The sequence below is a fragment of the Heliangelus exortis genome, chromosome 20 (genome assembly GCF_036169615.1).
Source record: "Heliangelus exortis chromosome 20, bHelExo1.hap1, whole genome shotgun sequence".
In the NCBI taxonomy this organism is placed as follows: Eukaryota; Metazoa; Chordata; class Aves; order Apodiformes; family Trochilidae; genus Heliangelus; species Heliangelus exortis.
The window spans coordinates 5,252,251-5,279,388 of NC_092441.1; the positions used below are offsets into that span (position 1 = coordinate 5,252,251).

The following is a 27,138-nucleotide window of genomic DNA, read 5'->3' on the forward strand; positions in this document are numbered from 1 at the left end:
ACAATGCTCCATTTATACCAGTCTGTCAGCCTAAAGGACCTTTGGAGTAGGAGTAATTACAGTTATGCACACTTCATGGTCCCATTATTCTGACAAAGTGGTGTAAGGAAGCTCCAATGCAGAAGAAAATCAGGTCGACTTATTTTTTAATACAGTGACTTTAACAGGGTTGTGTTTCCTCCTCAGGTCTGTCTATATATCTCAGTCCTCTTTTGTGCTTTTTTGTGTTATTTCTACTGCTTTATACTATACTCAGTCTTTGTAGAGTATTGCATATTCAATAAAATATGAGAATGTCAGAGATGAAGAATAACCTTTTAATTCAAGTCACATACTGAGCAACAGGGGAATGAGAGCCTACATGTTTTGAGCTTCTGCCATTCTCACCCTTTCAGATGTACTGGTGGTTCTGCTCTAACTACAGATCTGTTCTCAGTACTTTATTTATCAGCAACAATTCCATATTCACTGCATGGTGGAGATGTTCTTACCTCATCTCCTTTGACATCTCATACTTCTGAACTGACGTGATTTTCCTTTCTAGCAATATTCCTTACTCTTATCCTCCCCAGTTTTAGTAACTGGGGAGGATACTTTAGTAAACTAAATTAAAAAAAAATCCTCTCTTCCAATATGTTTCTCCCATAAACCAGTTACAAGGATATAGAAAGGTACATTTTATTCAGATGTGTATTTTTGAAAATCTGGATTTTGATGGTAAGTGAAAAATGAGTGTGAGCTTTAGTACCCACAAGGAGCCAGCTCCATTAGCCAGTAATGTTCAAGTGACTAAATATCTGTATGTCTGTGTGACTCTGGTTTGCAGTGTGTCATGAACATTGTTCTCACACCTAAACCATTTCTTAGTGCAGAAAACCCAATAAAAACAGCCTTGATTGTAGACATTTTAAAAGGAGTTTGAACTCCCAGTCATTCCTTCTTAGACTAATAGGAATTTGTAAGGAATGGCCATGTTAATTCTAGAATTTCCACTTCCATTAGGAGATCTGTCACCCTGAATGACATATGAGCATCAAGGCTCTGGTGCTCTGCTGTGCCTTACTGTCACAGACACAGCTATCAGAAGAGAGAAGTTTCAGAAGATTTAAAGTTTTAATTCCTAAATTCTTAAGTTTTTAATTCCTTATTTCCTAATTCCTTAAAACAAACTTAGTAATAAAACTATGTTACCAATTCTCTTTCAGAAGGCCACCTACAAGAGTGACTTCAAAGTATGATGAGCCACACCCAACCTTAAACATTTCATATGTGAGATGAATGTAAGACAGGAGTGCTGAGCAGGAACCAAAGGACTTGGATGCACAGTGAAAAATATTTCTATTATAGCTACTAAATCCTCTCGCTTCTTTTTCTTTTGTCTATTTTCTTTTTTCTTTTCTCTGTTTCTCTTTTTTCTTTTCTTTTTTTTTTTTTTTTTTCAAACAGAATAAATATAGCAACATTGCATTTACTGCAGCACTATTAATATTCATGGCTAGAATAGCAACAAGTTACCTCCTTGCCTTTGTCTTCCAGCTCTCCCCTTTACCACTTCTTGTTGCTATAGCTCAGTTCAGTCATACAGAGCATTCCCCATAACACTGTCATTTCAAAGGAATGCCTGACTACATCCATAAATTACACATGCTCCTGGATCTCTGGGGGAAACTAACTGGTGAGTTTATGTAACAATGCTTTGCACATGGGAAAAGCCCTGAAACAGATAGATGCAACTTAAACTTGTTGATCAATTTCTTTTTTGCTTTATGTGTCTGAACTGTTCAGCCCAGACAGGGCAGCAGCTGCAGGCAGAATTTCCAAGAACTCTCTGCTCAACATCTTAAAAGATCTCCCTTCTAATGTTTACATTGGCATTGACATTTATATTGATAAAGGGACTTATCTAGTGACCAGAGTGCTGAAATGGGTAATTTCTGTATCATATGCAAGTAACAGAATATGTACCATATGGCATTTCATATAGAAATAAAGCCACATTATAGACTTGCTCTCATCATAATGGCAAATGGGGTTACAGGAAGAGTGAGAGAAATCCATATGTGGGCATGGGCAAGATTGTTGTAATACTGAGGGTTTCCTAATGAGCATAAATTAAATAGAAGAAAGAGATGAGAAAAACTGGGAAATAAATGCAGAGATAGATAGTATTGCAGTGCTAGCAGATTGAATGAAATGTGGTGGAAAATACTACAAATTGGGGAATAAATATTGAACTCAGCTGCTCAGATAGATATGACTAATATTTACATATTGGGAATGTATGTTATTCGAGTTAGCTTCAGGAGATAAAATGCTAGAAAAACAAGGCTTTTAGTAACCTTTTTACCAATTAGCAGGCCCCTGAGTTCTTTTGATTTGATATGCTAACTCATAGCTTGCTTTGACAGGATTTTCCTTCATTTTACATTTTCCTGGTAACATTTTACATTTCCATAGTGAAGAGGTGAAGGTGACATAAACATTCATGAAAAAAAGTTTAACAAGTTTTCACTATATTAATATAGACATTTTAATAAATTATTTTGTAAATGGTTGTCTGTAATGATAATGTACAATGCATAAAGAAATCTAATGAACCATGATGAGTCTAAACACTTCCACTGTCAGTCAATGGAGCTGCCCTATATGATATTATTATGTGTGCTATTTGCTCTCTACACATATTAATTGACATTTGGGATGGTTGCTACCATGGCTCTTTTACTGGCTGCACTTGGAATAAAGTAAAATACATATCAAATGGAATTAATTCTAATTGAATAATGCACTTCTAGCCTCAGTCCATTTCTCCCCAATCAAAGATGTAATAGGTTTTGTAATACTATTTATTAACTACTTGCACTTTGCAGAATAGATTTTTAACAGCTGAGTTAGGCTACTCATCAGCCTGTAATGTTCAAATTATATATTACTTTAGTGGGATTACAGATCTTAATATGTGATGAAATTTCTTTCCAAACACCTAATGCAATTACTAAATTGTGGCAATACATGGTTCCTGAAGTCTGCACTTGCAGCTCTACTGAGGAATTGTTATTTTTATTCTGTTCAGAAGCAGGCTGCTTAAATAGCATAAACATCTCTAAACCCAAACAAAAGTCTTCTAAAAGGTTCTAAAAAGTTCTGCCAAAAAACCATGCAAATTTTTCTGAGCAAACTATATAGGAAGAGCAGATTGGTGTCTCTTGGTTTTGGTGAAGATAACTGTAGAAGAGATAACTCAGAAGAGAACTGACTGAGATGATGAATAGCAAAGTCCATAAATACTGTGGGTAGCTGACTTAAAAAAAACCAACTTCCTCTCCCCTCCCTAGCCCATGGGACTTACCTAATCATATAGGAAAATCATATAGGAAAACAAGCAGCATGTTCTCTGTGGGGTGAGAGATTGCATGTAGCAGGGATTGGTTGTACCAGAAGTTGGCAAACCTCAAGCATTTAAACCTCTGAGACCTCCAGCTCACCAAAAGGACCTGACTGCAGTCATGAATGTCACCATGAGAAGCAGTTTCCAGCTTGGTGGTGAACACAAGTGACTATCAGTGGTCACAGGGTCAGGACTTAAGAGGTCAAAATCTACCCTGATACACCTGCTGTTCTTGATTGAGTAGTATCTATGTTTTGGTTTAGAGATACAAAGTACAAGGGTGGAAAGCAAATTGTGTGACACAGAATGGCTTTTTTATAAAGGAGCTAAAGTACTGAGCAACAGGAACACTTTAAAAATATGGGAAATTCTGATCTGTCACTTAGCTGCAGGTTTGTGTGACATTTACAACAAGCATGTATATTTTGAGATAGCTGACAATGACATCTTTATGGTTTTTTTATCAAAGCTTCCATCCTACAATCCCCTTTGGTCCCAAGTATTGTTAAAAATGTGCCAGGGTTATGGGTGTTCATACCTTTCCTCTTCTAAGTGGTACAATGATCAGAGAAGAGCAAAGTTTTATGATCCCTTCAAGGTATTTGAAAATGACACTAAATGATGCTTATAAAGATTTCTAAAAGTCAGAGCCTTATAAGAGCCTTATTTTCTTTCTGAAGGCTTGTTCTCATCCTTTTGAATTGTGTTAGATGCCAATTCCTGGACTCTTTTTCTAGAAAAAGACAAAGTTTCACAGGTCCTACAAATCTACTGATAGCACTTGCAGATCAGCCAGTGTGGATTTTTTGAGTAAGGGCTTTTCTGGGTTACACTGTATTTCTCTTCAGAGATAACTTCCAGCACAACTGTTCTTCAGGAGAAGCTATTTCCCCCTTTTACTGAGGAAAACTGAGATGAATTAATTTGGAAAAAGCCATCAGTACAAGAAATTCTTCCTGGAGTTTGAAAGCTTTAGAGGAAGGAGTTGCAAGAGGGTTCTTTTTCTTTGAGCTGTTGGAAATGAAGACAAAAGTTCAGTTCTTACTGAGGCTGAGGAAGTGCCTTTCAGACTGTGGCTATTCCAATGTGTTGCCTGAAAACTGCAGTCAGGCTGTGTGAGATGTTGTGCCTCTGGAAGCCTCCTACAAATAACCCTGACTGCATCATTTGTTTTAAGCACATGAATAATTCCATTTGCTGAATTACTTTTGTGATGAAAGTTATCCAGCTGGTGAAAGGCTGAATTGAGGATTCATTCCAAAGGAAATGTGTTGAAATCAAAGGGTGAAACTCCCATTCACTTTAATGGGAACAAGTTCAGGCTCATAATTGATGCTTTATGGACATCTGCAACATGTGAAAAGTTGCAGGGAAGAATGGTTAATGCTAAAACAACCATCTTACTCTCTGGTTTCAGAAATCTCATAGGAACAGATTTTGCAAAAAATAATAAACAAACAAACAAACAAAGATGGGGAAGTGGGGAATTTTCTTGCAGAATAAAGATCTGCTTAAAGAAAACCTTGATTACAAAATGCAAAAATCTTCAGAGAGAAAACAGTGATACTACTTACTAAGTGTTCTTTCTTCCTTATTGCTATTCATAATTGCAGAAAAAAAGAACAATGCATTAGGAGAAAAAACAAAATTGTATTATTATAGAAAGTGACTAGAAACAGACAACAAATGTAACAAGATTGTTTCTCATTGTCCCTGTGTGCACAAACCTAAACAATATTCACACACAAAGAAGACAGAGAATATGGGGTTTTTTCCCTAAATATACATCCTTTAGGGTCAAGAACAAAGCTCAGGAGAGAACCACTAATGAGTTCCTGCATTTCTCACTGTGTTGTCACAGCAGAGGAGATGTGTGCTCAAAGTCCATCTCTTTCCTACCAAATGCACTGATGGCAAATCTCAGCACGTGGGGAAAGCACTCTGCAAGCAGATACATCCTGCATCCTACATCCTACATCCTAGCAGGAACATGACTTCCCAACTCAATCCGCCCTGAGATCAGCAGAGATTGAAAATTCACAGCATAGCTGCCTTGGCATACACAATATTAACCTGATATTGCAATCACCATTACTCCATGTGGCCTAAAAAATTATATCAGACACCAGGTGGCAACTGGCTGTCAAATTTTGCAATGAGGGACCAGTAAGATCCATATCAGAATAATTTTCAAGATGTGTGTTCTTTCCTTTTAGATTGAGATGACAAAGAATCCTCAATATCAAAAAATACATATTGCTTTTGATCTTTTAATTAATTCAAACTTGCAAGAGAGAAGGATGGAGGCAGAAAAACAGAAGTCAGGAAGTTCTCTTTCTTGCTTTGTAGCTACTGCAGGTGGCTTTGGAAATAGTTTGAAATATATGGTGACACACTGAGGGGCATGAGAGGAGCTTTGTCTCCCTCATACCAGACAAAGCTGCTTTGAAGGTAGCAGAAATGGTCTTGCATGGACCCTGGGGCAAGCTGTTGTCAAGCCAAGTCTATAGATGAACAAAAGGGGACACAGAAGAGGCATCAGTATGGACCAAATAACCCTGGTTCCCAGAATGTCCCTGCAGGAACACAAGAAGTTTGGCACAACTTACATCAGTCCATAAAGTCTCTGAACTGAGTTAAAGCCAAAAGCTAGATTAAAAGAACATCCCTTTTCATCATCTACCACTTTGGACTATGCTGCATTCAGGTATTACAAAAACAACCTCCCCTCCAAATCCTGTTCTTTTATCTTTTTAATTATTTTTAACAGGCAAGTTCACTAATATACTCCCAGCTGTGGGAAATAAGAATATTACAGGGACAGTAATCACTGCATCACCTGAAGTCAATTTTATCTGTTGACTTTGATTCTAAAAAAAAAAAAAAAAAATATCAATTTTCCCACCCTATGTGCCTGCTCAAAAACCCTTAATTCTATGGGCATGAAGCTGCCAAGGCTCTCAAAGAACCTATTGAGGTTATTGAGGTTTATTGAGGTACTACAAGATAACATGAGGTTTTAAACACTTTTGTGGCTAATTTCTCACTTCCAGAAAACCTAAGTCCCTGCAGTTTGCATATGTCTTTTTTTTATTAGCAGAATGTTATTTCACAAATACTTGATGTCTTAACACTGTTTGCTGGAGTTCAGAAATACAAAAGGGATTTGGACTGAAAATAAGTCTTTATGATAATGAATAGGCTGATACACAGGGAAAACACATTGATTGACTTAACAGTTAACTGTCAGTCATTTCCTTGTTCCTTTGTTGGAAGAAGTTTTCAAGTTCAAATAAATTGCATCATCTCTACCAGTAAAATGTAAATTCCACCTCAGTTCTTATAAAGATCATCAATATAAGCAAAGAATTACCTCAATGCCCATTGCACTGCTGCATTCTTACAGGCTGGATTTTTACAGTGAGATCTTAAATTTTTTATCAGTTTCCTTGGTGAGGTCAGCACAACTTATAAACACTGAAGATGTTCTCAGAAAACACAAGAAAGCATAACAGTAACAATATATGGAATAGGAGGACTAGGAATTAAGTGGTAATATTATTGCTCAGTATTTATAGTTCTATACTCACAACTCACCTGTTGCTAGTGGCTTTCTAATATTAACTTCCCCAACCTCTGAACCAAGAAGGAACTTAAGCATCTCTGTAATTTAACTGAGGCTACCTAAAAGCTTAAAATGAGACACATGGTTATGAGGATTGTGTTCAGGCACACACACAAACAGGAAATTGTTATGGGCAGCAGACTCCTGACAGCAATGAAATCTCAGCAACACTGAAGTGGAGCCTTTGAGCTCTCCTTGGCTGACTTGGACCATCAGTGCACCCTGACCCACACAGCAGCAGAGCTGAGAAGGGGAACTGGAAGCTGGCTGAGCCTTTGTTGGGCAGTGGTGGTGTGTGGAGCCTCAGAGAGCTGGGCACTTGTGAGCCATTTTTACTCTTGAAGTGGCAAAAGTCAATGCTGCCTTTCTTACTGCAAATTATTAGCCTGATCTGACCAAATTCTTTGTTGAACTGTAACCCATTTTATAATTGCAAGATAATGAGGCACAGACAGATAGTCAGAAGCCACAGAGTTATTGTTGGCACAATCAGAACTAAAAAATCTTTCCTAACTCCATGCTTATTCTCTGAGATAGGAAATAATATGTACCAATGGTCTGAGGAGATAATTTTTTACTTCTTATTTTAAAAGAAATATTTATCTTGTTCTTTATCACAGCTTCAATTGTTGGCATGGAAATAAGAGAATTTTTTTGTTAGTCCTTTGCAATTTATTATATTTTACTGCCTCACCTAAGTGACTTAGAACTTGCATGGAAAAATATTTAAATGTACAGTCTGAAAAATAAAGTTCTTTTTGTCTTCTACAAAAAATTCAGTTAATTGCAATAAAGAATGAGTGCAACTTCCACCTGGAATATAAGTGCAAATAGAGAACAAACTTGAGATAAGGAGGAATAATGTCATATTTATGTGATTTACAACAGCAAGGCTCAATGCTATCACTATGATAATTTATTCCAAGCAGCCACTTTTTTTCAATAGTAGTTAGGGTCCCACTCTTGTAAACAGATCAGTAAAATATCCTGAGCTGGCCATTAATAGACTCCTGGGTTTGGATGATCTTTAAATCCCCATTTGCATTCAGAGACCCTTGAGCTTTCTTCCACCTGAGGGAACTGCAGCATTGGCCCTTTTTTGGTTTTGATTTAACATCGATTTGGGGTCATGTTTGCATCCCAAGCTGTTCCCAGTGGTAATTCAGAAGCTGACTCACAAGTTCTTCCATCATCCCTGCCATGGGGCTAGCAGCCCCTGGGACAGGGGAAAACAAGTGAGAGCAGTGAATGTTCAAGCTCTGGCAGCTTAATTGCTGGAAACGTGCCAGAAGCTTCAGACAACTTCAATAGGAGGCCTTTGCTGATTTGACTTCTTTTGACAGAAGTGAGCTGGGGAGCACAGAGGCAAGATGCTGTTACCAGATCAGGGGGAACATTCAGCTGTGCAGTGGTGATGAATGGCACAAACCTCTGCCATCCACACAGGAGAGCCACAGTTCAGCTCATTTTGCTCAGAAGTTGCCCGGTTCAAAACCATTTCTACAATTGATCTTTTCTGATCCAAGCTAACTTGGAGTTAAATTAGTCAAGGTGCTGGCTCCTCTGAGAAGGCACAAACCTTAGTTCTGTTTAACTGAGTTGGAATGCATTGTGTTGGCATAAAAACTTTAAAAGCTGGTGGATTTTGTACTCTGTTTACACAGCTAAACCAAAATGTTTTCCTCTTTATATCTGGCCTGAAGAAACTATGTGTCCAGCTTGTAACTAATATATTAGGTACTCTTAAACTCGGACAGAAATCCCAACCACAGCTTCTAGATAGTAAAATTTTCAGAAGTAAAATATATAAACATTCTTTAGACATCTGTCTAAACCCACTTTGCAGTAATTTTTCCCTCTAGGCACATGACAGTCCAATGACTTCAGCACAGCTTCAGGTTTGCAAGATTAAGAAGTTCAGCCAATTTTGTAAAAATGAATGGAACTCAAATAAATGCAGCAAATATAAAACCCCTTCATTTTAGTGAGTTACAGAAGGAACTTTTAATGGAAATGCATGGCTGCTGCAAACAGCATTTTTGTCTGTATTAAACTTAAAACTACACCAGTGTGCATGGGAGTTATGCCCTGCTTTCACCCCCAGTATTCTATGGAAACATTTCCCTTGGGATCAAATATGCTGTGCCAAATTCTACACTAAAAACCTGATCCAAAACTCATTAACGTCTGCAGAAGAATTCCAATGGATTTCAATGGGCTTTGGAGCAGTGCCATGTGACATCCATTCAACTTTATTGAACTAAGATTTCCTGTGGAACTGCAGCAGCCAATATGGCCATGATGACTTCAAAAACACACTTCAAGGCCATTATCAATCAAATAACATCACAGCAAGTAAATGGAAGCAGAATAAAATCATGATTATTTCTCTAGATTTTTAAAAAAGCACATGCTTTATGAGCACACAACTGTATTTCCAGGTGGAGAAAACATTCAGTTTGACTTTGATCCCTCATAGATTTTTCAATCTGAGTCACAAATTACTTATTTACCACAGGCTACTGAAATAAGAAAAAGGTTTACATGAGGATGATAAAGATGCCACATAAAAAGGATAATATATTTGGGAGTTTTGACTATTTGCTAGCAGACAAACATCCACAAGCTAATTTTTCCTGCCATTTAACTCATCTTAAAGTTCCACTGACATCAATAGGAATTTAACAGGAGCTTGCCACTTAGGATTTGGCATTGTCTCAACACCAGTTCAGTGCTTCTTTGGCTTAATGGACAACACACCCTTTTACAACACATCATCTTACTTACTTGAGACATTCATTTTCCCACATGTAATGCCATACTTTCAAGGAGACAAGTTTAGGAACAAGGATGTCTCTGTAATATGAGCATAAAATGTAAGGGTCTCTTTGTGGGCTCATTATAGCCTGGACTGGGATGCTATTGTAAGAAATTTGTTGGGAAAGCTCAAAGGAGAATTTACATTCTCTTGGAAGATGTTCATCTATCTGAGTAAAGGAGTTTAGTAAATATCAGTGGAAACATTTACTGAGCATTTCCTGAAGTATGCTTAAAAACATCTAGACTACAGAGAGAGGAAGCCACTCATGCCTTTTGCAATACTGGAGGAGGAGATATTAACCTGGATTTTTTAAAAAAAATCATAAAGAAGAGAATTGCATATGCTCTTTTGCATGACTCTGAAAACAAAGAACAATTAAACAAGGTCTGAGGTTTAATAATTGTTTCTTCTGCTGATTTGAGCCTTTACTTGCTAATATAATATTAAAGGAATGATTTAGAAGGACTCCTTGCAGCCTTTATTTCATTAACTTTTCTAGAACCAGATGCAAATCATATTTCAACCTCTTTAAAAATCTATCCTAGTCCAGTGCTTCTTGACAACACTTTCAGTTCCCAAAGGCATAGCTGTGTACTGGCACACCTGAAAAATGACAGCTCCCCCACAGGCTGCCTTAGTTCCCTAAACCCTGAGCATTTCATTTTGCCCAGGAAGGATAATTTTCAATTGCCTAAACTTAAGTATTTAAATGACACCCAGCATTCTGCAGTCCTACCAGGGAAATAAATGTCTCTTCCTGCACAGTCCCACCTTTTAATGAAAATCCATCAAGAAATCTGAGAATTCTTTAAGTCATTTGACCCTCAGGAATGACTGTGCCTCATGTCCATCCTCACTGTTCTCACAGGGCAGATTATGGTAATTAGTTTGCTAAAATCCTGAGTCTCTCTATAATCCATGTGAAGAGATGGAGTAAACATCAGCAGAGACTGCTGCAGTGCAAAGAACACTTACCCTACCCTGAGAACTAGCAAATTGATGCAAGAATCACATTGCCTACTAACTGCCTGCAGTCCAATTCTTCCTTTCAAATACTGATGATTTGTCCCATCCGGTTGCTTTGAAGCACTCGAGAAATATGATCTAAAGCATTTAAATACTATCGGGATAACTTGAAACCTATGACTCCTCCACATTTCTCAGAGATGATGAAAATAACAACCTAGCCTGTGTTTTCTTCTCTTAAAGATCCCCTCCTTCCCCATTCAGAGATCCAGACATCACTCATTTAGCCAGAATCCAGGCATAAGTGTGTTTTACAAGTATGCCCTGAGCTGGAGAACTGTTTATAAACCAACCTATGTTCAATCTATTATGCATGCATCCCCCGCTGGAGTATTTGTAATATGACCTCTGCACACCTGCCAAGAGCTGGGATATCAGTTTGAAACCCAAAGCATCTTTCTCCCTCCCCCTTCCCCCTCTGCCTTACAATGATCTACGATGATCAATGAAAGCATAGGCAGCCGAAGCTGTTTCAGGATCACCTTTTCACACCTGCCCTGAGCCGGGATTTTCGTTCGCAGCCCCAAACCCCTGGCCTTTCCCTTCCTTTATGACAGATCGAGCCACCCCGCAGGGCTCTGCGGCTCGGGGTAGTCCCCTGCCCAGCTCCCCGCGCCGTGCGGCTCCCCAGCCCTCAGCTCCTTGCCTCTGCCAGCGCTGCCTTTCTGCGCCCAATTTCCCATTCCGCAGAAAGGGAAACCCAAACTCTCCCCGCGCCAGGTGCACCTAATTTTTTTTTATTATTTTTTTTTTTTTTTACTATTATTTTTACTATCTTCTTTTAAAAAGGAAAAAAAAAAAAAAATTGTACCCAGATTTTAAACAAAGTGAACTGCAGCTTCTGGAATGTGCCTGAGAAGACAGCCGTGCGAGAGGGAGGGTTTATTTTTTTCCTTCTGCCTTCTCCCCTCCCGCCCCAGGCTGATGCCGGCCCGGTCCCAGCCGCAGACCCCTCTGCCGCGGTGCGGCCCCGCCGCCGCCCGCTCAAGCGCCGCCTCCGCGGCGGAGCCCTCGCCCTCCCGCCGGCCCGCGGCCGTGCGCGCCGCCGCGCCAACCCCCGCCGTGCTCGGCGTTGCCGCTCGCCGGCCCGCGGCACCCCGCAGCCCAGTCTGCTACTGGGGGAAATGGCGAACTAGTCGGAATTAGGGGAGGAGGGGGGGGGAAATCCAACGAGCTATGGTATGGTACCTCCTTACAGCTAAGGTGGTGGTAGGTGGCTGCAGAGAACGGCTCGGAGCTTGACCTCGATTTGTTTTTGGGACTGCAGGCAGGAGTGGGAAATCCGATGAGCTGAAAAAAATAAAAGGCAGGAGGATTTGGGGGTAAGTAAGAGATTGCCCCAAAACTGACATTGCTTTTTTGGGAGGGAGGGGGGAGAATGAGGGGAGGGAAATCTATGCAGAAGTATCGTGGATTAGGGAACGCAATTAGGTCGGCATTGCAGAGCAAGTACTTCGCTAACTCTTGGCAGTCTCATCTTGCTGCCCATCCTACCACCAAACCCGTGAGAACTTCGCGGTTGTTTTTCTTTTCTTTCTTGTTTAAATAAGTTTTAAAATATTGGCATTCTTAGCGAAGCCGACCGGTGATGCACGCAACCATCGCTGCTTGCAGACTCCCGACTTCTTCAATTCACATTTGGAAGAGGGGAGAGACGGGGACGAGAGCCAATGTAACCCAGCCCCAGCCCCGCACTCCAGGGCATTTTGGCGGTGAAGTGCCGCCGAGCTGCGGTACCGGAGCGGCTCGGGTTGCGGGGCCGGGGATGGTGGTGGTGGCAGCGGCGGGGACATCCCGGCCGGGGAAGGGCAGCTCCGTGTGCGGGGTAAGAGTGACCCCTGCAGTCTCCTGCCGGGAAGCGCCTGGGCTCGCCGGGGACTGCAGAAACCCCGTCAGGGCTGGGGAGAGCCGGCGGCTACGTGCTCCGCGCCGCGGAGGTGCGGCAGGATGCAGCGGGGGGGGGAGGGAGGGCTGTGGGGTGGGAATGTGGGGGTGTGCATGCGTTGCAGCGGGTATTAATCTCTTTCCGCTCATTTTGTAGCAGCAGGAAAGGAAATCCCCTCCCTCCGCCGCCTGCCTCCCCCGGCACGCTCGCACTGCCCCGCTGAGATGCGCTGAGTTTGGGGTTAACTTGCACCTTGCCGCTCTGGAATAGAGACTCTCCGGACCGGATCAGTTGGGGTTTGTTGTCTATGTCTTGTTGGGAAATCTGGTGGATTTTTTTCTCGCTCGTGGAGGAAGAGCCTGGAGCTGGCAGTTGGCTTCGTGGTCTTTTTTGGAGGTTGAAGGAAGGGAAGGGATCTCGCTTGAGCCGTGCAGGGAGAGAGCTCGGACATGTGTTGTCAGCACATCTGGGGAATACAGTCTGCAAGTCCAAAAGGAAATTTGCTGGGATCGTTCAAACTGCGATATTGATCTTTGTTATTTTTTTTCGCCGAGGGATGCACTTGGTATGAGAATCGGAGGATGGAAATTGTTTGGGAGGTGCTTTTTCTTCTGCAAGCGAATTTCATCGTCTGCATTTCAGGTAGGCAGCTAGCACAGAAAGAGGGAGGGGGGAGGAAATATCAAATACCATACAGGATTACCAGCTTTCTCCTTACTAAGGGTCAAGAGGTAGTGACAAACCCCAATCACATAAAGGTACATGAACGAGTTGTGACTGGATCGTGACAGAAATCAACTATCAGCCTCTCTCCCCTTAATAGCTGTGTAACAACTATGATAGATTTGTTGCAGTAAATAACCACAGTGCTGAGGTTTATAGTTCCTAATGTACCTGATTGTGATAATCCATCCCAACACGAATAGCTCATGAAGTTCTTAAACTCAACTGATCCGTGGATCTTAAAAGGTTCGTGGCTCATTGGTGGAGTTGTCATGTTCTGGTGCCACTGCTCGGGGTCTGCAAAAGGAGGAATGACACTGAAGAACGTTCACTACACCTTTAGAAGGAGCTTTACTGTGGCTGTACCCTGAAAATTAATTATAAAAATAAACAGCCCCATTCATAGAGCTCCTTGGTGTCTGGGATTCCAGCTTTAGGCTTCTAATTCTAATGCTGCAAAGATCTCTCTCCTCTCCAGTATACAGAAGTCAGGTAATTTCTGTTGTCACCAGAGCTTGTCCAATTAATGAATAGGCATGGCCGGGTGTCTAGCGTAAAGGATTGGAACAATTTATTCTTGGGGAAAACACTCCCTTGTACTGCAAAAGCCCTGACTGCCTTGTTAATTTGTCGTATCAGTCATGCTGGAATAATTATGTTGCAAGAGGCAGCAGTGGGGGGGTGGGACACTAGTTTGGGACACTTCAGGGAGCCCCATAGGGATCCAGGCTGCCTGTGTCTCCCACTGTTCCACTTCTCTGCAGGTTGGTTCTGTCCTCAAGGCATTGCATAAGTCCAGAAATGGGTACGCAAGCAACACAGGCAAGAGAAGGAGGAGGCAGGGCATCCTGGTGGACAGAACAGCCTCCAGCCTGGAGGTGCTTAGGAAGATGGAGCTCCAAAGCTCCCTTGGGACCATGCAGAGATTGGCCTGGGCCAGCTCCCAGCCGCAGCCCCCAGGCAGCAGCCCCTGCAGCATCTCAGCCTGGCAGCGCCTGCCCCCTCTGTGCTTTCTGCAGCACCTCCTGACTGACCCACCCTTACAGACCTCAGACTGGTGACACACTGACATTTGAGGTGGCAGCATCTGTGTCCATTTGTATTGCCTTCACCTGCCCTAAAACTTTATTCCTGAGAAGACAGCTATGCTGTCAGCCCATGGGGTGCGTCAGCCCTTCTTTAATCCCTACAGACTGGCACCATCTGCCACCAGGCACCTGGGTGACACTGGTAGCACCCCAGGCTGACCTTCCACTTTGTGTCCATTGGTACCAGTAGCATAACTCACTGTCTCACTCTTTAGGGCAGCAAAACCTGCTGCCTTTTGTCATTTAAATCTCACACTTATCTATTTAGCTCAGCGTGATATGCCACCTGTCCAGGTCCCTTCAAATTGGGTGCTTCTTAGAATATCACAGCGAGAATGGAAAAATGAAGCTCATCGCTTTCTTGGCCGTTCTGACAGTAATATCCTGAGACAGAAAGAAGCTGTCCCGTTCTGTGCAGGTCCTTATGCCACGCATTTAGGTGCCAGTGTTTCCTAATCCTTCCCATCCCCTTTCCTTATCTTCAGACATTGAAAAACAGGCTTCTGAAATCGACAGTGGGATCAGTCCTGCAGGGGCTCTCATTCCTTTCCATCTCCCTCTAGCGCTAAGAACAGACTGATACCCATCTCTGTTTTCTCTCTTTTTTTTTTTTTTTTTTTTTTTCCTTTTGTTTGTTTGTTTAGGTTTTCTGTTTGTTTTTTTCTTCGGTTTTTTTTTCCTTTTTTTTTTCAGGGGGTGGGTGGGATATAATAAGGTGAATAAGTGAATGTTAGAAGGCTTTTGCTGCATGTTTAAAGATGTGGTTCCAAGGAATTTTGACCACATAGATGATGTGTGCATGCTTTAGGCTTTTTTTATTATTTCCTAGGGATTTTTTTTTCTTCCAGCAATCCTTAGTATTTGTCATCTTGGTAAAAAGGATTAAGATCTGTAGATATCTGACCAGCACTAATGCTTTATATCATTCCTCTGTCATCCCTTTTACACTGTTATGTAGCATATTATCTAGCTGGGATGTCTGGATAGCAGTGTAAGAGAAGGTGTAATGAAGCCTGGTGAGGTTTGTCTCAACAGTGGATTCCAGCAGCTGTATTTTCAACACTGCTCATTCATTCAACATCTTAAGAAAAACACTAGTTGAGTACACTGCTGCAAATTACAGGGATGTGGAAAAAGGAGGGGGGCAGTGTGTTCTTTCTCCTTTTTTTTTTGCTTATCAAGTCAGTTGTTTCAGCAATGAAGAGACAAGACTGATCAACTGCATGGATCTTTCCTGAACATTAGCAAATGCTTGATTCAATGTCTATTTAAACGTGTGACAGCCCTCCTACTAATTCTAGTGCTTATTTGGATTAGAGCCTATTAAGGGCTGCTGTTCAGAGAGATGATGTCAGTCACTGAATTTAATAGACTGCTAAGTTATCTTATCATTATTAATAAAATTATGTATAAACACAGGTTATATGTTATGTCACATTGTCATTTGCTATGTATTTACATGATGATTAAATGTAAATTATGTTGAATGTAGCACAGTTATGTTGTGTTTCTTATTTAAAATAGATAATGAATTGGCTTTTTGGTGTCTCTCTGATGGATTAATTTTTTTTGTAAGATTTAGGATACGGAAAGTAATTTCATGTATTAAAGAGAGGAATCTATGTTTTCAATATAATTTATACCAAACGTATTTTTTCATTAGTCAGTTACCTGTGTGAATGATAGATTGCTGGGGCTGGAAGAAATTAAACTACGATTTAGGAATTATTTTTTTTCTTTTAGTTACTGGCCCCTGTGTTTGGGAAATAATTTATCTGTGAACTTTGTTAATGTTTTTGGTTTTGTTTTCTTGGTATAGAAGAAGCTTGGTATAAAGCTTTTGCTCTTTGAAATTGCTTGTCTGAAAGGAGAATCTACTTTCTTTGTGCAGATGTAAAATAACAAGAGATTGAAGGATCACGAAAACAATTTCTCTCCTTTAGAAAGAAATGAAAGCCCTCTCATTCCTTCTAAGTCATGATGCATATTTTTTCCTTTGAGTTGCAGTCTCTGAGGAAAACCAGTTATGGTTTGTATTATGACTTTTGTGGGTTTGTTCCTTTTAATGATACTGCAAACACAGAAGGAACACAAGGCAGTGGAAGTGAAGATGTCCTGTCACTAGCATGCTGAAATAAGACCTCTCTGCTTGTTGTTGCTTTGAAGATACAAAGAATCATGGCACAGGGGTTATTCTGTTTATATAGAAAAAGGATCCTAATTGTTGGTAAGATGTCCAAAATGGCTTTCCTGGGTAAGAATACCACCAAAGATTGATTAGCATCAGGGTTCTCAGGTGGGTTGTTGTTGATCCTATAATGGCTGACACCTTTGCTTGCATAGGGATTTGTATAAACCATGAGCAATTTTTTTTTATGATTCTAGATATAAACAATCAATTTCAAGGAAAAAAACCCCAGGATGCTGTTTTTAAGCTCTTTCAAGATATTTCGTTTAAATAAGGAAATGCTACTGTCAAGAGCATTGATTAAGAAGGCTTCTATGTACATTTTCTATTAATCTATCAACAAATGGTTTATAGAAGCTGCGTGCTCAACATCTTTGTGGCTTTCTATGAGTTGATATATTACCTCTTATTGTTTTGGCTTGCAGGAAATAATACAGATGAAATTCATGCCAGTCCTATAGGTCTTTTATTATTTGGAAGTATATTCATCCTTCATTGTCATCCTCAAGTCAGATCCCTTTCATGATATAACTTCTTTGGCCCATTTGGCAGCACCTAGGGGTACATAAATCATGTACCATGAACAATGAAGATGGCATTTGAAAAATCCTGTGCATCAAGGAATTCCACTGTGGACTGAGCATCTGACATGGCATCTCCTGGCATTGAGAGTTGGGGGTGTATTTGGAGCACAGTTACACTTCAATTTCTGTCTTGCTGTTTCTGCAATCTCTGAGCACTTATTACCTGGAATAACACAGAGTTGTCCTATAGGAACTTTAAATTATGACAGAACTTGAATTATCTGTTGAATGATGGTCTGTAAGATCTGACAGCTCTTCTTCCCTTAGCATTGTATAACTGAAGTAATTCAAGATAAAGTAGTCTTGTAGAAGACAAGAATATCATGGCTCTGGTAGCTAACAGTGAATGGTTCATAGTTATGTTTTGATGAAAAAATGGAAAGTAGGTTAATCATTCTCAAATGGTGTCACAGAAGGGGCTTTGCCAGGCACTTTTGTTAAGAAATGCAGTATCCTAGGGAAAGGCTTTATTCATAGCACAGCTATATATATAACAATATATCACATATACATATATATGCAAGAAAGTAGTCACTAGGTATATAAGAAGGTGTAACACACAGCCTGGTGCATCTGGTAACTAAGAGCTTTTGGCATCCAATCCATTATAGTATTTTTTTCTGCTTTATCCCATATCCACAGCTTCACGTGTGTGGGCAAACCTTCATGCGTGCATGGAGTTTGTTGCTGTTACTGAAAATCCACGTGGACTCAATCCTCCTGCTCACATTCAAACACAGGATGGAGGCCATGTGTTGGATCCAAAGACGCTCAGTTCCTTAGCACTTGAATGCTTTCTCACTTCAGAGATGTTGCTGCCTTTTCAAAAGGTGTGAAGATGTTTCTGCTTTAAAATTCTCTGGAAACAGGCTTGTAGTTTACTATAAATGTCTGCTTTTCTTTTTCTTTTTTTTTTTTTTTTTTTTTTTGGTGTGTGTGTCCTGTATTTTTCATCATTCTATTTTTGTTGTTAGTTTACAGCTAGAGCGTGACCAGATAAGTGCTAAAGTGTGAAAACAACACCCATATTTTTAGTATATGTAAAGGTAGGAGAAGGGAACATTTATGAATAGTTTTGCACTTATTATGCTGAGCTATTTCCCATCCACTAAACTGATGGAAAGAAACTGGTAGTTGCTGCTATTCTTTTGTGAAGTGAAATCTCAGTGAAGAAGATACTCAGTTTCCAAAGGCACCTCTTGCCTTGCTGACTTGCATCACTGTAAATACAACTGAACTAGATACCAAGCCTCAAAGGCAAAAGTTACTAAAACCAGGAATAAAATCCCAGCTCAAGTGGGCACTCTCAATTCATTCAACTTCACTCTCAGTTCATTCAACTTCTCAATTATAGAGAAGTTTCACCCCTGATAATCTTGGAAAGGTTTCAGGCTTTAAGTCTACACCAGCTAGATTTTAAATTCAGCAAGGGTTGAAATGGCTTTCCATTTGAATTATGATATTCCTTGTATACCAATGAGCAAGGAATCCCTGCTTATCCTAAAAGGCTGTTTAGCTTATTTGTTGCTACTGGACAAAGTATCACTTTCTTTCTTGGTTTAAAGGTTGTAATTTAGATGAGGATGAGCTCCTGTTTTCATTGTTCTGATTGTTTATGGCTAAACTTAACATAGCAAAGACTGAGAGGATGATTGGCCCATCTGGGCTGTTAATAGAAGACTATATAAAACTGTTTTGTCATTATCTCATTACCAGCTCAAGCAGCAGACAAAACTAGATGACAGTTATGAACAACACAGTTCTATCTTTTGTAATACTATTGCCAGAAAAATTACTACAGCAGCTGTAATTCACAAATAACTAGTAAGAATTTACTTTTTAACAAAGCACTAAAATAAATAAAAGGACAGACAACATCCTTAATGTTGTCTGCTCATTTTGACATTCTTTCTTCCTTTATCATTAGTTTCTAACTTGATTGAGCTCAGAATATTGTATCTTTGTCATCTGGATTTTAAGTATGGAAGAGATAGACTTGTGCACCAATTGGTCTGAAGTAGCTTGTAAGCACATGCAAGAGAAAGGTAGGCAATGTTATCCTTTTCTTTCCCCTCTAAACATGTTGACATCTCTAGCTTTTGCAAGTAGCATATGAGTAGATGGATTTAGAGGAAAAAGGTGTTTTTTGAAAAATCATCTTGTCAGTTTTATGAGCTTTTTTCAAGTTCTTTCCTACTGGTAACTACTACAATGCCCTGTTCTTCTTCAAGGATAGTCCTCAGAATGGAGTTTTTCCATTCTGCCACAAGTAAAACAACCATCAGGGCAGGACTCCTGAAGAATTTGTCTTAATAATACTAAAAGAAAAAGATGAGTAATAGAGTATTCTGGTATGTGGGTCTATGGAAAAACTGAAGCATTTGAAAAATGATGTTGGAATGACCACTTCATTCCAAATTCTGCCTGACAACTGCACTGTTGGTATGGTGGCCATAGGGTAACTGAAGGAACGGGTCAGGAAGGATTGCTACTGCCACAGATAAATTTTGCTTGGCAAGATGACAGAGTTGGGCCACTACAAATAGCATTAATTTGCATTTGTTACTGTGGCAAAGAAAAGAAACTTACTTCAGGAGCAAGCTTCTGCTGTCTAGATTTTTCTAGGAATGAAAGTTGTGAATGAGAAGAGCTGTGCTCTATTTCTGTCAGAAAGAAGAAAAAAAAAATGAAAAGATGAATATCAGTGGAAGAGCTTGGAAGATTGCAGGGAGCGTGTGGTGTCGGCCACACTTTCACAAAGGGAGAAACTGAGGTAAAATATCATGTGAAAGGTCACCCTGCAGCAATTTAAGTAATTACAGCCCATTTTCATTTTCATTTCTGCCTTGCAGCACTAGAATTACTCTTACAACTTGCTTCTGCTCAGGGTATTACATGAATCACCTTGTTGTAACAACGGAGCATGAGGTCTCCATGTTGCCAGGGTCAGGAGGGACGGCAGTGCCAGGCCCGGAGAGGAGCCCATGGGCTCTGCAGCCTTGTCCCCCAGTCCTGGGCTCCATCTCCTTCCTCCATGCCAGCTCTGTTACCTGCACAGTCTAGGGGCAGGCTGTGGAGACAACTGTGAGAAGCCATGTGTGGTGATTCAGCAGCTCGGAGCCACCTCTGCCCTCAACCCTCCTCCTGCCCTCAGCCTTGAGCCCCTCTGCTCCTCACCTCCCGGCGCTGCCCGTGCCTCCTCGCCGAGGATTTGTGTCCCCGCTACAGAGGTGTGGGGTGATGGCAGGAGGGTGTCTGACCTGCGTGGCTCTCCCAGAGGTTGCTCTGAGCTGTGACTTCCCTTGTGGCACTGCTGTATCTTGCAAACCTCTCCTAAAAACATCTCTTTTTGTGAGTTCCATGCCAGCCCTGCCTTCCTGTTTTTGGCAGGAGAGGCAACCGCTGCGTCATGGCACACTCAGCATATGCGGTGGATGAGGAAACCTGACAGTCTGGCCCCAAGAAAAGGATCAGGTATAAAGCTCTAGAACTTGAAGCCAAGCTGAGCAGTGAGTTTGTGGTCATTTCTGCTCCCTTGCCTCTTGACTGGTTGCAGTTCTACCCTCAGTGTTGAAGCCTGGGGGTCTTCCCTGGGAGTGAAGGGTGATGGAACCAGGCCAGGAGGCTGGATCCCTCCTCTCTCTGCCTGTGTATTACATGGTATTTTTTTCTCTTCATAGAAATAGCAGTGAGGTTTCCATGAGGTGTACTTACGGTATATTGAAGAATTATATCAATAGGAGTTTAACTTAAATGGATTGTCAAGAGTTAGCTTGAAAATTAAGGTAAAATTCAATCCCCCACACATTCCTTCCTAAGTGCGTTATTTAAATTTTACATAAATTCTGCTTAAATTATTAGCATTCCTTCCTTTGGCCTCTTCTTTTTGTGCCCATGAGTAACAAATAGGTTTCTCAAAGTGCAGCACTTTGCCTGCCTCATGTTCCTCATCCACTTGGCACAGATGTAGGTGACAACAGAAAGTTAAGAGCACCAAAGGTCTTGGCCCTACGTTTTCTCTTAGAAATTTGCTCTCAGCAGACCAACAGGTTCTCTTACACTCTGGTGAGGTTGTTGGATATGCTGTGTGGTGAAATCCTCACCCCAGAGCATTTCACCCATGATGTCTGTAACTCCCTCTTTTTACTTTCCAGTCTACTTCCCTGGCTTCACCATTCGACTTTACAGTTCTTTGTGTTCACATTCATATTTATAAGTGGTATCTTATTGTTACAGTATGGTTTTGTGCCTGCTAGAAAGCAAAGTAATCTACAAAGAATCCACAGTCTCCCCTCCTTTTCCTGGATGATCCTGAGGGCACTTCGTGGCAGTTAGTAATTGCAAGTGGGATTTCAAGTTATCTGAAGATGCATAATTTTTATCCTCAGCAGCCCCCCTGGCACTCTCTCCAAGTTGTTAGCAATTCATCTTTGCCAGTCTGTAATTGTGCCTTTGCTCTAGAGTCACAGATATTTAGCTCACTGTGGAACAGGATGCAAAACAGAGTAATAAATAATATGATTTATTTTTATTAGGTAGCATAAGTATGTTTTCATACTTGCAAGCTAAAAACTTAGTCACCCTCTTTAGTTTTTATTGTGATACATTACTACACAGATTTAGCCTAATGGAAAACTTAAAAGGCATGTTTAAGTCTTCTGTTGTATCTGAGTTTTAATATGTAGTTGTACAAAAGAGCTAAGATTAAGGATGTGCTGAAGTGCTTTGCTAGAACAAGTAGTAGCAGTGGTATAATAAATTAATAATACAACGTTCTTTTTAAAAGCCAGCTAAAATGAGCAGAAATTTTCATAATTTCTAATTAAATTATACTGTTGTGTAGAAAATAATTTTTTATGCAGGTAAAATCATATCTGGATTTTGTGTGGTAAAGATATGGATTTTTCTAGCATGACTAACATAGGAAGAGAAAGTGTAATCTGGATTATAATTTATTTATGACTTTATGAATGTCCTGAATGTTTACTCACAATAGCAAACATTATTTCCCCCTGACTATGATAAACAAAACCAGAAAGGTCCTTCCTTAAAAAGAACCCATGACTCATATTTCAGACCACAACAAATAAGAATAATGAATAAATAAAATAATCCTTTCTGAAAGGCCACCCTTTCACTGATTTACTGATATCTTGATAGCTGTTGTGGAGCACCAAATGATGAAGTGTGTCTTGGTCACATAATATCACCATATTATTACTGGGCACCTATGAACTGATTCTAGCCACTGAATACTTCAGAATTTAAAATCTTTTGAGTAAAATATTCTCATGTATAAAAACAGAGTATATGATGTAATACTATTGTAGTAATTCTAAAACTCCTAAGTGTTTTGGATATAACTTTCACTGAGCTTATATAAACTGTACAAAAATAATCTCCTGACTTTTTCTGGGAAGGAGGGTCATCAATTCCTACATGATTATTTAAAATCTTATGTAGAAACAAAACAAACAAAAAAAGTATTTGCTTTACACAAGTTTGTTTTGGATATTTTGCGAGGGGAAAAAAAGCAAGTTTTTTTTACATAGGCTGAAATGAAGCATAAACCAAAATCTTCAAATCAGATTTTAGCTCACAGAGGTGCAGTGGAATTGCTCTGCCAAAAAATGATGGCATTAGTTAAGTGTTTAGTCAAGGTGCCTTGGTAACCAGTCCTGTTAGAAGCAGACTGTGACCTCTGCTGCTGGGATCCAGGTATGTGAGAGACCCGTGCTGAGGAGCTTTTCCAGTCATGTGGTCAGAACGATTTTCAATCACTTTGGTCATTGCTGGATTAAAATTGAGGCTGCAGAGATTAATGGTCTGTTGTTACTAATCCACTAAACCCCTGTTCCTAGATCTTTTAAATTGACTGAACCTATAGATTGTTAAGTTACTGAGAGATATGGATTTGTAATGGTTTTAAATATCTTTCTTGATGTTTGGTGTTAGCAGTATTCTATTATTTATTGCTCTTTGAGACAGTGATCTCGGCTGCTCTTGAATGGAAGGGAATTTTGTAGGTTTTTTAATTTACACAGCTCTATAGCACAGAAAAAGTGTGTATCATTTTAAATGCATGTGGATGGAGAAAGCTCTATGGTGTTTAGTTATGAGCTGGCATTAGTAGATGCTCAAGAGCAATAGAAATCAAATCTTGGTTTTCCTTCATTATTACAAATGGTGGCCACTGTCCCTGTCTGTCAAAATAGCCACAATGTCTCTCTGGGCTGCCTGCTGTAAATACAGGTGATTGTCCCCTCAAGTGGGTTATAAGGACATTTGAAGATGTGGCCAAAAGTGAAATGGCTGTTCAAGCTTTTGGAAAACTATGTTTTCTAAATTAGTGCAGTTTTTGGACCGTCAGGATTCAGGGCTATTCTCAGAGATCTAGCACAGTTAGACATAATTACTATACTTAATTTCAGTACTTAATTTCTGTGCAGCTTAAGAAGTTTTCCTCAGGTGAAAAACAATGTACTAAAAAATGTTTTTTAAAAAAAGGAAAAAAATGAGGAAGCAGTTCATCCATTTCCTGAGACACAAGGAGACTGGATACATCAGTGTAATGGTTTGGGTTTCAGCAGGGATCTGAGAACAACATGCATGAAGAGTTTCAACAGGTCTCCATCAATGCAGTATGGGAGAGACAGGAGTTAGTGGGGAGAGAATAGCATGTGGAAGAAATCAGAATGGTGGCTGATAGAGTTATGGGGTTATTTAATGAAAAAATTCTATTATATGTTATTTTTTTAATTATTTCCTTCGATAAAGTGAGTCCAGTACCTGGTACTTGCCACAGTGGTGTGGGTGTGTGCAATATCTACAGACATGCAGAAAAAAATGGTTTTGAGTGAATAAATAATAACAGTCTAGCTGTAAACATCTGAGTTTTGGTGCTTGTTTAAAATGCAATGTGACCACCTCTTTCATAGGCAGTATGCTTAAATTATCATCTAATTATGTCTTGCTCTGAATGTTGTTTTGATTCCTATCATTATATGCTGAAAACCAGCAGACATATTTTGCTTTGTTGTTCACTGCAGAAGATGCAGAAAAGTCACAGGAAAGTATATTTCAGCATTTTTACTGCACTTGCAGTAATCTGCTTGGGAGAGGGAAGTAAGATGTGTTTTTAATTTTTCTAAATACATAACCCATTAAAAATAATTTTAAATACTGCATTATTGATTTAAAGGGTCAGCATGTCATACAATTTTATTAATATTAAGTTACTACAGATGTATACTACCCATTTATACCAACATACAGCAAGGTAGCATATCTTTATAATTGACTTACAACTCTGTCAGGGAATTCTAGTGATTAAAGTAAACCCTTTATTTCATGCAGCCATCTCTGTTTCTGAACCCTGGTGACTTGGCTTATTCTTTTGCCTTCTGGTTATCTCAGTAATAATATGTCTTGATTAAGGACTGCAAAGAGCTTTTACATCTGTCCTTGTCAGAAAGCTATGTAGGATAAAGTAGGCCAAAGATAACTCCTCATGCAAACTATGGATGGACCTCCAGTTATTTCTTTCTCTCTGGATTTAATATTGTGTTCAAATAAAACGGGGATTGTGGAAGTAAACCCAAAGAATTTATATTCATTTTGGCAATTTCTCAAAACTCTTTTGAGAAAGAAGATATTAATGTATGACAGAAATATATATGACTAGGTGAAAAACCTGGTCATTATTATTGTTCTGCCAGCTATTGAGAAATAGGGTCCTTATCCTACAGGAAGGCAGGAAAACAGCAGTCCCACTCATGAGGTGAGTAGATCAATGAGAAGAAGTATTTGGAAATTGAGAGGAAAAAGTGACCCCTTTCCTATTTAGGATAGAAATACCTGACACCAGCAGAACATGAGGCCAGTCCTTAAGTCATGTTCTAGAGAGGACTAATTTGTGAGAACTAGGCACTAATTAAATTCACAACATAAGGGAATGAATGTTTGCAGCTTTGAAGCTCCAACTTCATTTTTCAAGGGACTGAGACCTGGGTCTACATTCAATGCCTACAGAAGGGTGGAAAGCAGCACCCTGATCTTCAGCCAGCAACTTACTGAGCTGTCCTTCCCACCTCATCTGGTTCACACTGCAAACAAACCAAGCATTAGTTGAGTGGAGAGGTAGGAGGTAATTCTCTGTATCCCTGTAATGCATTTGTGGCTGCCTGCTGAATGGCTTCACAGGGTTAGGTTGAATTACTGGGCACAGGTGAGGCTGGGTGCCACCCAGGGAAGGTCAGGCTGTGTTTCTCACCTGGAGCCAGGCAATTGTTGGGAAATGAAAGTCCTAAAGCAGCCTGGCCAGAAATCCAGCTTGCTACAGCTGTTTGCTGCTTCTAGAGTGAAGGAGCTCCACAAACCCTGTGATCTGAGCTGGGCAGGCTCAGACCATTTCTGAGCCTGGAATTGTGCCTGGATCGTGCTCCTTTGCTCCCTACCTGGTGGCCAGCAGGTCCTGAGAGGAGGGGGCTGTGTCCCTCCTGCCTGTCCCAGGTGTTAAAAGAAGTTTTGTGCCTGGCTGATACCCCACCCAGGCTTGCTCAGGTTTCTTTTGGCAACTCTCAGTAAGACAAGAGGGCGTGGTCTTAAATTGTGCCGGGGGAAGTTCAGATTGGATATTAGAAAGAATTTTTTCACGGAAAGGGTGATCAGACATTGGAACGGGCTGCCTGGGGAGGTGGTGGACTCTTCGTCCCTGGAGACATTTAAAAAGCGACTCGATGTGGCACTCAGTGCCATGGTCTGGTGACTGTGGCGGTAGTGGTTCAAGGGTTGGACTCGATGATCTCTGAGGTCCCTTCCAACCCAGCCTATTCTATGATTCTATGATTCTACCCAAGCTTGCAGCAGCAAATGGATTGTGCTGTCAGAGTTAGCTTTCTCTGGTCAGATACTTTAGGGAGAAGGGGCTTGGCTGTCCACTGTCTAGCATCCAGGGTAGTTATTTATAAACCCATGGAGTGAGAAATACTACTCTATTAGAACAATAGCAGTTTTTACCCACTTGGCTCCAATATAAACTAATAAGCAGCCAGATTGTGTATTTACATAAATCAGTGTAACTCAAAATATCTGATCTAATTTGTCAGAGAGAGGAGCCAGCCCAGAGTGTGAGATCAGGTCCTGGGATGTGTCATTTTGGTGAGTTTGGCTTTTGGAGAGAAGTGACATGCCCACTAGCTCTGATAACCTAAATGTTTATTGCATCTAACCCAGTTTTAAGACTGACTTAAATATTTCAACAGCTGCAAAAGATATAATTTGCTTATTTTGAGGGATTTTTTTTTACAGCAATCATACACAGAGAACATACACAGAACTGGTGGTCCATTTTATTTTAAGTTTCTGCCATCTCTTACACTCATGGTATTGATGCTTTTTTCTCAGTTGCTCTTAAATGCAATATTAACAGATGGTATGCACTGCTCATTAAATCTCCATCTACACCTCTCCAAGTACTGCAAAGATGTTGGGAAACAAACCAGGTTACTGCAGGAAGCACTTACAAGTTTGGAACTTACTGTGCTACCCAGGAGCAGTTTTCACTCAGTGTGTTTTGAGTAGCAGTAGAGATACAATTACATTCGTGAAATATTTCTAAAATACACAAGTCTAGGTATGGGCCACTTTCTCACAGATTGGGTAAAATGTCTGTATTTCTTTCAGACTTGCTGTATTTGTGCTATGGTAGTCAGCAGCTCTTCCCTTTTAAACCTATACATCTGCAACACTTAATTTCCCATTTTACCCATATATACCCCATTTTTACCCATATTTTCCCATATTTAATTT

The 27,138-nt window shown here is 40.3% G+C and overlaps 1 protein-coding gene across 1 annotated transcript in view; it reads left to right on the top strand.

Moving 5' to 3' along the window:
* The first annotated feature begins 13,248 nt into the window (after window positions 1-13,248).
* The window catches only part of CA10 (carbonic anhydrase 10), a 150,788-nt gene continuing 136,898 nt past the window's right edge, over window positions 13,249-27,138 (top strand). Inside the window, exon 1 of the mRNA XM_071764063.1 lies at window positions 13,249-13,387. Within this exon, the coding sequence (XP_071620164.1) occupies window positions 13,327-13,387 (61 nt within the window). The 5' untranslated portion in view covers window positions 13,249-13,326. The remainder of the gene's footprint in view (window positions 13,388-27,138) is intronic.